The sequence below is a fragment of the Ptychodera flava genome, chromosome 21 (assembly GCF_041260155.1).
Source record: "Ptychodera flava strain L36383 chromosome 21, AS_Pfla_20210202, whole genome shotgun sequence".
NCBI classification, from domain to species: Eukaryota; Metazoa; Hemichordata; class Enteropneusta; family Ptychoderidae; genus Ptychodera; species Ptychodera flava.
The window spans coordinates 12,217,895-12,230,728 of NC_091948.1; the positions used below are offsets into that span (position 1 = coordinate 12,217,895).

At 37.5% G+C, this 12,834-nt stretch overlaps 1 protein-coding gene across 2 annotated transcripts; it reads left to right on the forward strand.

The window, feature by feature from the left end:
• The first annotated feature begins 5,214 nt into the window (after nt 1–5,214).
• Nucleotides 5,215–11,699, forward strand: LOC139121419 (L-arginine-binding protein-like). Of its 2 annotated transcripts, XM_070686275.1 has the most exons (10): nt 5,215–5,345; nt 6,662–6,798; nt 7,047–7,090; nt 7,648–7,779; nt 8,263–8,312; nt 8,542–8,637; nt 9,077–9,250; nt 9,716–9,858; nt 10,190–10,403; nt 11,522–11,699. In XM_070686275.1, exons 1-10 carry the CDS (start codon nt 5,294–5,296, stop codon nt 11,554–11,556), a joined length of 1,077 nt encoding a protein of 358 aa, XP_070542376.1. In that variant the 5' UTR covers nt 5,215–5,293; the 3' UTR covers nt 11,557–11,699. The 2 variants fall into 2 exon arrangements, with proteins under 2 accessions (XP_070542376.1, XP_070542375.1); XM_070686274.1 differs by lacking the exon at nt 7,047–7,090 and having other exon boundaries at nt 7,592–7,779.
• Nucleotides 11,700–12,834: the final 1,135 nt, after the last annotated feature.

The following is a 12,834-nucleotide window of genomic DNA, read 5'->3' on the forward strand; positions in this document are numbered from 1 at the left end:
ATTTGTTTCGATGCAATGGATCTGATGTGATCTCTTGACTATTTATACAAATTGTACACACCATAGTCATGCAATGCTGGTGTATAGAATATAAACAGTGCATATTATATCAAAGCAGTTATGTCTAGACAGCTTTATTCAAAACCCATAATGGTGGGCACAGGGCAACTATATATTGGATAATATTATAGAAATGGTGGTTGAAAACAACATGCTTCATTACAGCAAGTAATTATTGTCTAGGCAATAGTTCCAACTTTCACCTAAGCCGCACATTTAAAACTTGAAGTGATGTTTTTTCATTGTATAGAATCATCCAAATTCATTCCTTCCCATCATATAATTCTAATTCCTTCTCTGCAGAGACGAAGACGGCAAATACCGGGGCTTCCATGTTGATTTGCTTAACGCTGGTAAGTCAGACAATGAAACTATCTCCGATATGGTAGAAACATTATGATGCGTCACTGTCACATTGAAGAAATAAAGAAAACAACTGTCAAAAATGCATTTTCTTGTTACACAGAGGACATAAGAAATGCTTTTTACATTAGTAGATGCTTACCGGCGTTATTCTGTGAATTTTTGATAAAAATGCGCTTGCTTCACAAAGCCGTACATAATTAAATCTTTTTGTTTAAGTCTGTAGAGAAGCTGGCAAGAAGTGTGTGAATCAGGTTTTGCCTCAAAGTGCATGTCTTACCCTTAGAAGTGGTGAAATTCCCCACGCCGGCCAAGTGAGGTGGAGCGAGGAACAGCTTAGTGGCACGTTGAATACTGCATCGTGTCTACAGACCGTTGTTTCACAAAAGTCATCCGTCAATCTGTGATCCGGTTACGCAAAATGATTATACCAAGAAACACAGTTGCTAAACCCGTATAGTTACAGTTTGCAGTTTTAACGCATGAAAGAATGATTATTCACTTCTTGTTCAAAGTCATTGTGATACAGTGAATCATACAAATAGTGAGACTGGTTTAGTTCATTTTAAGGTATACAGTTACCTGTAATCTAAATATGCCAATATATGGTCAAAGGGGCGTTCCTTTGTATTCAAAATGCCAATGTGACGGAGTATTTTAAAATGCGGCCACCCGCTTAAAATCTGTGATTTATTAGATTTTCTCTTTCCATCTTAACTGTGGCAAAATAGGAACAATTGACAGTATACCATTAAACACATTATGGTGTCTAACTACCGTGACCTTTCTTAACACAGCTTTAATTTGAATAATGCTTCTTCAGCGATTTATTTTGCCTTTAAAGTGTCCTTGCTCTCAATTCAACCTTTTTTTCCAATATTGCAATCCATCTGTAACATTTCACCTTCGGCAATGCCGACATATTTTGAAGCCATACTGGGGAAGAAGATTGATATATGCCTCGGATGGAGTAAGACCTCCGCTAGAACCCTCTCAGTAGACTTCACAGAACCTTATGTAAGGTTCGAAACTGAAGTCCAATTCGTGGTGAAATCTCGAAATCCAAATAATTTTGATCCAAATCGGAAAGTTACGAAAAATGTGTTTCTTACCTTTAAGGGGAATGTCTGACTTTGGAAAGCTATGAAGTGGGAAAAATGGCTCCGACCAGTCCAACTCTTCATTTCCATGCCGTCAGTGTCTGTCTAAATTAATTGTTAAAACTTTAATCTTTTCACATCAGTAAGAGTTCGATGCGTCAAAATCTGTAGAGCTTGGAAATATCTCATCTGTCATAGTATATTTTAGTAAATCTTATTTCTTGTAACCTCACTTATAACGATAAATGAGGTTGCAGAGAAGAAAGGTCACTGATGATTGCAACTTACGAGGGTTTTTTACAACCAAGGTTCCCTAAAAATGTGCGCTATCACGCAGATACTTATCCCTGTCTAATATAAAGATTTGTCATTTCTACAAATATGCGTAACCAATTTCAACTTTTGAGCTTTCTATTATAATACTCTGTCATACTATTGTTTACACATGCAGGTTTTGAAGACGGCTATTTCACGGACAAAATCTGCCTGCTACATGCCAGAGATCGAATCGTTGGAGTCGATACCATGCAACCGCACCAAGAGGTGTACAAGAAAAACTTTGAAATTCTGTTGGACGACGTCAGACACGATAGAGTAAATACAAAAAATGAATCAAAGACATGAATGAAGTATGAAGATGGCAGACTGACGAGTCAAGGAATGATTAATAAACAGTCCAGTGCATGAAGAGACTGAGGCGACATATATTTAATCACTGACTTCAAGTCGTATTATTTAGATTACGAGTTGTTTTCATTATTTCTGGGATAATAATGAGAATATGGAAATCCAGAGTCAAATTCATTTCATTTTGTTCAATAAGTATATTTATTTTGCTGTTCGCATCAATCTCTTTACAAAGTTATCAATCGCAATAGTGATAGTCAGTTAAAATCGCAGGTACATACACTCAAATTATGATACGGACACATAGATTGCATGACACACTTTGATGTGTTTTCAGATTGATGCCTTCTTGCGGTCAGCGGAAGAATCGCGCCATATCTTAAAGATGAATTTGAATTCATAGGAGACGACGTCGGCTGTGTTACTGAAAAATCCTTTCACGGGATAAAATGGACGGACAACCCACTCACGTGGTTTGGTTCGATGAAACCCTGAAAGCAATGAAAGAAAATGGCAAATACCACGCCTTATGTCACCAGGGCAACATCGACCACGGTATGATATAGCTCTCACAACTGCATTCCTGATTTTCGCATGTGGGAAAAGAGCAAGACTTCACCTTCAATCATTTGCATTGTAAATTACTAGCAATCATACCCATCCGTAATTCAAAAATTATTGATCAAAAGTCGAATTACACAGTTATTGCGTAGGACAAACACAGCACAGCACAACATGACCATGAACAAAGCACCGGCATTCATACCAATGAAATTTGTGAAAGAAAGACATGTTGACCTCTAGCAAACAACCAAGAAGTGATGTCACGTGTTTCGAAAGGGCAAGCACATCCAGGCCCACTTGTGGGACCAGCGACATATCAAAGTATATTAAATCAACATAGGAAATAAATGGCCACTGTCTACACACTGATGTCACTGATGCCATCATTAATCATCTGTTATAATTTTCAATAAGCCTATGACACCTACCAAAAAACCTTGAATGTTGAGTCAAGCCTGTGTATTGTGTAACCTTGATTTCTGAGGTTTAAAGAGGTGTGACATGTATCTGTGTAAAATCTTAAAATACGCTTGAATTCTCTGTCTGATTGCGAAAAACTTAATCACACACAAACGCATGTCAGCATAGTGTATCTTTCATTTACTTTATTTCCTCGGGTCAAAAAAGTAACCTTAGATAGTAAATGCCTCGAAAGTGAACGACTTAAACTCTGACTTAAACTTTCCTTGATGAAACTTTCAACAAAATACAGAATAAAAATTAGGAGTGACAGTGTAAAATTTGGTACTAGAGAAACAAATTACCTGAAATTTAACGATATTTGAAATTAAAAATGGCGGCCATCACCGTGTTGACTCTATTGGGAAAAATAAAATTTTGATTTTCAAAAATCAGACAACATTTTCTTACTCAAGAAACTTGACAATGGCTCCTCTCACGTGATAGATCAGAAAAGAATTGTGAAAATGTGAGAGGCTAAACATTAGTCCCCGAGGGACATTCTACCTTAATTCATATATTTCAATTATCAAAACAACGTAAACACTTTTGTGAATTTTTCACACATGTAATTCAAACTGAAGAGTAGTTACTGATAACTGATTTTAAATTATTATTCTTCATTTTTCTCTCAGGTCACAAGGGGAACATTGACTGTTCGGTTGAATTAACAAGAATCCTACGTCGCTTGATGACCTTTAATTTCATTTCGTGATTGTCTCGTTTAAAAAAGTGAGTGTAACATTTCATGAATTTTTTTTTCAGGATAAGAAAACCGAATTTGTATTGCATTATTAAACCACTCAAAAGCGTGTCAATTTGTACCTTTTTTGCTTTCCGTCTAGGTCGGTCTGTATGTCTCTTTTAATACCTACCTACTCACACATACACATCTTCCTACCTGGCAATCAATCTGCTCACTTACTAGTCCACCCGTCCCTGTGACTGTTAATAAGTATGTTTCATTCTTGTGTATGTTTTTTGAATATTTACAGATAAACAGTTTCAGCTCCTTAAAATGTCTTTGCTCATAAAATCCAAAAGACCGGTCCAAAATACTTGAAGTACCAGTATCCCTCATCTTATTACCGATAATGTGAGCATTTCACAACTTGAGGAGGACGTATGATATACTCTTGGCAGGTGCAACCACACGTGAATATGATAATTGTCGTATCTGGCAGTGTTCTACCTTCGGAATGGATAAACGTGCGATGCAATTATGCGACCAAAATGTACTTGCTGAAACAGTTGAATTTTGTTGAAGCCTCGGCAATTCTTGCTCTGCTGTAACATTTAAATGAATTCCCAAACTGTTATTTAGAAGTCCTACCCAGATATGACGGATATGTGAATTTGTCGACAGTTGGTTTTTCAACTAATGCCCAATGAAATGCTGACTGTCACATACACATCTCTACACCGTCAAGATTTTAAGTGACCATTAATGCGTTTGTACCGAACATATGTTGCTCTATCACTGAAATGATGATAATTATGAACATGCAATGGGATTTGCGATGTTTAAATCCTGCCAGACGAGTGGCTAAAGTCACGGTGTATGTTCTCAACCAGAAGACCAGAACTTTGAATCTTGAACGTTAACAAATACCCTTACCATGTGATTGACAACATGAGAAATGATATCGCCCGCCTCGCGCAGCTCGGTTATTATTTCAGCGTATATGGTAACATAACGACAGAAGTCATATGTCCCCCAACTCACCAAACATCCTCGTGTGCCGTTTACAAGCTCTTACTATACTGCACAGGCCAAGAGAATAAAATGTTTTCAGTCTAATAATTGACGAATCTGTGGCTAAACTGCCATAAAACTCTAAAATATAGCAGGTTTGGTAAAGTAATGAAGTCTGCAAAGTAGCATAAAGTTCGAAACAGCAAGTTTAACGTGGAAATCAACTTCTTTCCCTATTTTCGTGATTTGTTGCAACCATTTTGAAAACATTTCTAAATTCTCACATTTCCACATGGCATGACCTAAACCCACGTGAGGCTGTCATCAGTTGGTCACAAGATACAATCAATTACGCATAGGCTCACAGCGGTTACCAACGAGTTAAATTTATCGCGATATACACAGTTGAAGGATCTCTCTCAGCATGGTTCGTCTAGCATGTATTGTGTATGTGACTATCGTCTTTTTTGCATTCGGTAAGTTGAACTTCGCTACAAAGTTGAAGTCTCTGTCACAGACTTCGTTTACCTGGTATTTCGTGGTACTCTACCTTCGCATTGCTTGACAGGTACCTCAACGGACGGTCATGGAACACCGTCTTGTAGATTTGCTTATCATTTATTTTAACCATAACATAAGTAGATAAGTCTTGTCATTTAAAAGAGCGTGTACGTCGAGTATGAATCGGCTAAGTAAAATCACTTGGATGGCCACTGGTTGAACAATGACATGTCTGCCACATTCGAACTCGTGACCTAGGGACTGGTCAGTTTTTTCAGCCTTGGGGCCGATGTATCCATGGGTGTCACCCTATTATTGGCTTGGGTAATAAAGGGGCACTACGTTTTGAAATGCTCAATAATTGGGGGGGGGGGGTATGTAAGCGGTAAGATTCCCGGCTCATAATTGCATAAAATGCATCATACCAGCCGCGAATTGCATCATTCAGTTCTATTTTCGACGCTTTAACTTTTTATATATCAGAGATATACATCAGAAATATCTCGCAGTGGATGTCTGCAAATTCAAAGTCTTTTTACAAACCGTTATAATACCACGAATTGTATCATTCAGTTTCGGCTTTCCTATGCTACAACAGACATGTCAACAATGTCACCAAAACAGAATGACGGAATGTTCAAAATATAACTGATACTGTTTTACCCTTGGCTCAAGTGGCGTCACCCTGTTTCCAAAGCTGGAATAGGGGGGTCACCCTGTTTTTGTTGCTTCCAAGGGGGATCAGCCACTATTTAATATCCGCGAAAAATTATCCACCGCCCCACCCCCTGGCCAAAGAAACTGACAAGCCCTCTACTATATCATATCAGAAAGCAAACACGCAAACCGTGAGCAGAATAGTGACGAAAGGTCAAGATAAAAATGCGAGACGTCGACTCTATATGGTGAACAGGTTGAAAATGTTGCTCACTTGGTCATGACGGTCTTTTACATACGTGTAGGTAAACAGAAATTAAACCAAAAACTTTTACTTCAACAGGTGTTTCCTTTACGAGGGAATATGATTATTAATAGCTCAACGATCGTGTGACCTTTTCATATTTTAACACTCTTACATTAGATGTTATATCTATTATATGTGGCATGTGGCCCTTAAAGTGATGGGTGAGAAAGCACTAAAATTATGAAAATGAAATGACTACAGTCAATGAGAAATAGAAGGACAAGAAACCTTTATATCTTCCTTTTCATCTAGGTACATCTCTCTCTCTCTCTCTCTCTCTCTCTCTCTCTCTCTCTCTCTCTCTCTCTTTCGAACATTCGAATGCAGGTGGCAAATGTTTCGACATCCTCGAATTCAATGATAAGCTCTTTGACAATGCCATTGAGATGAATCGAGTTTTGGACCCGGACAGTGCTTTTACCTCCTGGATACGTATGATTATGAAATTACCTCAGTTCAGTAAGGTGAGGCCTTGATAGTGGGGAATTTAATTTTGAATTTTTCGGCCAAATTTTGAATTATTTTGAAATATTCGTGAATATTCGACCGACGATTACTCTATCAATAATATGCATGTGAAGGTACAGGTGCTATCACTAAGTCATAATTACACATTGTAGGTTTCATCGGTCTATGCAAAATCATATGCATCAAGTCATCCGTTGTTCCTTTATCATGCAGAAACACGACAATTTCTTTCTGTTTTGTATAGTTCCTTGTTCCAAACGGGCGACAGTCATGCACTACTGAGAATAGGTGAGAGATTTTTATGGGCTTCATAAATAGAAAGGAACGTAGACGGCTATTTAGCCATGAATAGATAAAGATGGATAGATTGATAGACATATAGATACTAGTATATAGACGGATACATAAATTAGCCAATCCATCGATCCATCCACTTCATATACGCAAGCACGCATGCACATGCATGCATGCATACATAGATAGATAAATAGATACATTAATATATAGATACCTAGTATATACCTACCTACTTACCTACCAGCCTACCTACCTACATACCTACGTACCTACATACCTACCTACCTACCTACCAACTTCCTACCTACCTACCTACCTAACTACCTACCTACCTACCTATACATACATACATACATACATACATACATACATACATACATACATACATACATACATACATACATACATACATACATACATACATACATACATACATTCCTTTTTATATTATTATTTCCAATGACAAAATGAATGCTGTTACAATTGTTACAGAGAGAGTTGTCTGATCATCAAAGTATTCGTTACCAAGGTGATGACCTTCTCCACAGATTGATGCCATTTAGCATGATGGGACACCACTTTGGAGAGTGGATGCTAAATGACCTAGAAAAGAAAAAAGAAGAGGAGAGGGTATATACCATAGCAACGTTTCTTGGCTGCGATTGTATGTATGAGTACATGTACGTATTTTGCACAGGAAGAAGTGTGAAAATCATGTTGCAATTGAATTGTACATGTATTATTTATCAGTCACCCATTATTAGAGCACCATTGTCATAATGAAGGCATTTCGATTAAATTGGTTTCGATGCAATGGATCTGATGTGATGGCTTGACTATTTATACAAATTGTATACACAATAGTCATGCAATGCTGGTGTATAGAATATAAACAGTGCATATCATATCAAAGCAGTTATGTCTACACAGCTTTATTCAAAGCCCATAATGGTGGGCACAGGGCAACTATATATTGGATAATATTATGGAAATGGTGGTTGAAAACAACTTATGCTTCATCACAGCAAGTAATTATTGTCTAGGCAATAGTTCCAACTTTCACCTAAGCCACACATTTAAAACTTGAAGTGATGTTTTTTCAGTGTATAGAATCATCCAAATTCATTCCTTCCCATCATATAATTCTAATTCCTTCTCCGCAGAGACGAAGACGGCATATACCGGGGCTTCCATGTTGATTTGCTTAACGCTGGTACGTCAGACAATGAAACTATCTCCGATATGATAGAAGCATTATTATGCGTCACTTTCACATTAAAGAAATACAGAAAACAACTGTCAAAATGCATTTTCTCGTTACACAGAGGACGTACGAAATGCGTTTTACAACTAGTAGATGCTTACCGTCGTTATTCTGTGAATGTTTGATAAAAATGCGCTTGCTTCACAATGTCGTACATAATTACATCTTTTTGTTTAAGTTTGTAGAGAAGCTGGCAAGAAGTGTGTGAATCAGGTTGTGCCCCAAAGTGCATGTCTTACCCACAGAAGTGGTGAAATTCCCCACGCCGGCTCAGGTAAGGTGGAGCGAGGAACAGCTCTAGGGGCACATTCAATACTGCATCGTGTCTACAGATCGTTGTTTCACAAAAGTCGTCCGTCAATCTGTGATCCGATTACGCAAAATGATTATACCAAGAAACACAGTTGCAAAAACTTGTATAGTTACAGTTTGTAGTGTTCTTTACAACGCGTGAAAGAATGATTATACACACCCTATTCAATGTCATTGTGGATACATTGAATCACACAAATAGTGAGATTGATTTAGTTCATTTAAACACATTATGGCGTCTAACTGACGTGACCTTCCTAAACACAGCTTTAATTTTGATAATGCTTCTTCAGTGATTTATTTTACCTTTAAAGTGTTCTTGCTCTCAATTCAACCTTTCTTTCCAATATTGCAATCCATCTGTAACATTTCACCTTCGGCAATGCCGACATATTTTGAAGCCATACTGGGGAAGCAGATTGATATATGCCTCGGATGGAGTAAGACCTCTGCTAGAACCCTCTCGGTGGACTACACAGAACCTTTTGTAAGGTTCGAAACTGAAGTCCTATTCGTGGTGAAATCTGGAAATCCAAACAATTTTGATCCAAATGACATCAGAGGGAAGAAAATCGGTAAGTTACAAAATATGTATTTCTTACCTTTAAGGGCATCATTTGACTTTGGAAAGCTATGAAGTGGGAAAAATGGCTCCGACCTCTCCAACTCTTTATTTCCATGGCGTCAGTGTCTGTCTAAATTATTTGTTAAAACTTTAATATCGTCACATCAGTAAGAGTTTGATGCATCAAAATCTGTAGAGCTGGGAAATAGCTCACCTGTCATAGTATATTTTAGTAAATCTTATTTCCTTCTAACCTCACTTATAACGATAAATGAGGTTGCAGAGAAGAAAAGTCACTGATGATTGCAACTTACGAGGGTTTTTTACAACCAAGGTTCCCTAAAAGTGTGCGCCATCACGCAGATACTTATCCCTGTCTAACGTAAAGATTTGTCATTTCTACAAATATGCGTCCAATTTCAACTTTTGGGCTTTGTATTATAATACTCTGTCATGCGATTGTTTACATATGTAGGTTTTGAAGACGGCTATTTCACGGACAAAATCTGCCTGCTACATGCCAGACATCGAATCGTTGGAGTCGATACCATGCAACCGCACCAAGAGGTGTACAAGGACAACTTTAAAATTCTGTTGGAGGACGTCAGACACGACAGGGTAAATACAAAACAATGACGAGTCAAGGAATGATTAACAAACAGTCCAGTGCATGAGGAGACTGAGGAGACATATCTTTAATCACTGACTTCAAGTCCGTAATATTTATATGACGAATTGTTTTCATTATTTCTGGGATAATTAGAATATGGAAATCCAGAGTCAAATTCATTTCATTCTGTTGAATAAGTATATTTATTTTGCTGTTCGCATCAATCTCTTTACAAAATTACCCATCGCAATAGTAACAGTCTGTTAAAATCACAGGGACATGCTCTCAAATTATGATAAGGTCACATAAATTGCATGACACACTTTGATGTGTTTTCAGATTGACGCCTTCTTTGCGATCAGCGGAAGAATCGCGCCTTATCTTAAAGATGAATTTGAATTCATAGGAGACGACGTCGGCTGTGTTACCGAAAAATCCTTTCACGGGATAAAAAGGAAGGACAACCCACTCACGTGGTTCGATGAAACACTGAAAGCAATGAAAGAAAATGGCAAATACCACGCCTTATGTCACCAGGCCAACATCGACCACGGTATGATATCGCTCTCATCACTGCATTCCTGATTTTCGCATGTGTGAAAATAGCAAGACTTCACCTTCAATCATTTGCATTGTAAATTACTAGCAATCATATCCATCCGCAATTCAAAAATCATAGATCAAAAGTCGCATTACACAGTAATTGCGTAGGACAAACATATCACAGCACAGCGCAACGAGACCATGAACAAAGCACCTACACTCATACCAGTGAAAGTTGTGAAAGAAAGACATATGGACCTCTGGAAAACAACCGAGAAGTGATGTCACGTGTTTTGAAAGGGCAAGCACATCCAGCCCCATTTGTGGGACCAGCGAAATATCAAAGTATAATAAGTCAAAATAGGAAGTACATGGTCACATTCTACACACTGATGTCACTGATGCCATCATTAATAATCTGTCTGAGGGACATATCATACTTGTCAATAAGCCTATGACACCTGCCAAAAAAGCATGAATGTTTAGTTAAGCCTGTATCTTGTGTAACGTTGATTTATACGCTTGGAAGAGAGATGACCATATCTCTGTGCAAAATCAGTAAAGTATTTTTGAAGTCCGCGTTTGATGGTGAAAAACTTAATCACACAAAACGCGTATCAACATACAGTACTGTATCTTTCATTGACTTTATTCCATTAGGTCATAAAAGAAACTTAAGATACTTCATTCCTCGAAAGTGAACGACTTGTTCAAACTTTTCTCGATGAAACTTTCAACCAAATAAAGAATAAACATTAGGAGTCACTGTGTAAAGTTTAGTAGGCCTACTAGACAAACAAATTACCTGACAATGGCTGCCATCACCATGTTGACTTTATTGGGAAAAATCATATTTTCGATTTTCAAAATTAAGCATATATTTCTTCATCAAAGAACTTGACAATGACTTCTCTCAAGTGATAGATCAGACAATGTGAAAATGTGAAAATGTTAACATGTGAGAATATGAATATTTGTCCCCGAGGCACATTCTACCTTAGTTCAAACATTTCAATCATCAAAAGAAGTTAAACATACTTTTCGTTAATTTTTCAGACATGAATTTTAAACTGGAGAGTATCCAATTCATAACTTGTTTTAAATTATTATTCTTCATTTTTCTCTCAGGTCACAAGGGGAAAATTGACTGCTCGACTGAATGAACAAGGACCCTACTTCACTTGATGATCCTTTGATTTCATTTCGTAATGTTCTCGTTTAAAAAATTGAGTGTAACATTTCATGTAAAATTTCTTCAGGAAAGTAAAACCAAAACGGTATCGCATTATTAAACCACTCAAAAGCGTGCCAATCTGTACCGTTCTTTCTTTCTGCCTAGGTCGGTCTGTATGTCTCTTTTGATACCTACCTACTCACAAATACAGACCTTCCTACCTGTCAATCAATCTGTTCACTTACTAATCCACCCGTCCATCCGCCTGTGACTCTTAATAAGTATCTTTCATTCTTGTGTAATAAATGGTCAGTGAATATATTTACAGATAATTAGTTTCACCTCCTTAAAATGCCTCTGCTCATGAAGCCCAGTAGACCGGTCCAAAGAACTTGAAGTACCGGTATCCCTGATCTTATTACCGATACTTTGAGCATTTCACAACTTGAGTAGGACGTATGATGATATACTATTGGCAGGTGCACCCACACTTGAATATGAAATTTGTCGTATCTGGCAGTTTTCTACCGTCTGAACGAGGTGCGATTCAATTATGCGATCAAAATGTACTTGGTGCTGCAGTTGAATTTTGTTGTAGCCTCAGCAATTCTTGCTTTGCTGTAGCACTTAAGATAGCTACATACTTATAGACACTTTCAGATTTATATTTTTTTCTCAGTTATACAAGTATCAAACCCCAATAAAGTATATATTTTCTGAAAGCGATTTTTTTCTCCAAGTCTCCTTTCAAATTATATGGCGCGACAATTACAATTCCTTGAAAAGCACCTTAGTCTAATACCTTTAATGGTGCATCACAAAAAACAAAGGCATATGAAGGACTTACCGGTGACGCATTTGAAGGGCATTGCCAAGGCTTGTCAATGCACGAATTTCAACCGGAAATCGTACAGCGTGTTCGCCAAAGGGAGGAAAAACGGATTTTTGGAACGTTCAGCAAAACACTTGTAACGTGACTATTATGCAAATACTGACTATATTCTGTGCATGGACGGATGTGATGTAGCTACCTTAAATGGATTTCCGAATTATTATTTAGAATTTCTACCCAGATATGACAGATATCTGAATTTATTGTCTACAATCGGTTTTTCAACCAATGCCCAATGAAAGGTTGACTCGCACGTATACATCTCGACACCGTCAAGATTTTTAGTGACTATAAATGCGCTTGTATTGACATTTTGCTCTATTGCTGACATGATAATTATGAGCATGCAATGGGATTTGCAAAGTTTAAATCTTG

Excerpts from the sequence above, each read along its gene's own strand:
- LOC139121419 (XM_070686274.1), top strand. The coding sequence starts at position 5,294 with ATGGTTCGTCTAGCATGTATTGTGTATGTGACTATCGTCTTTTTTGCA. Across the intron at positions 8,638-9,076 it reads AATTCCCCACGCCGGCTCAG|CCATACTGGGGAAGCAGATT; the intron begins GTAAGGTGGAGC and ends CATATTTTGAAG. Across the intron at positions 10,404-11,521 it reads CCAGGCCAACATCGACCACG|GTCACAAGGGGAAAATTGAC; the intron begins GTATGATATCGC and ends TTTTTCTCTCAG.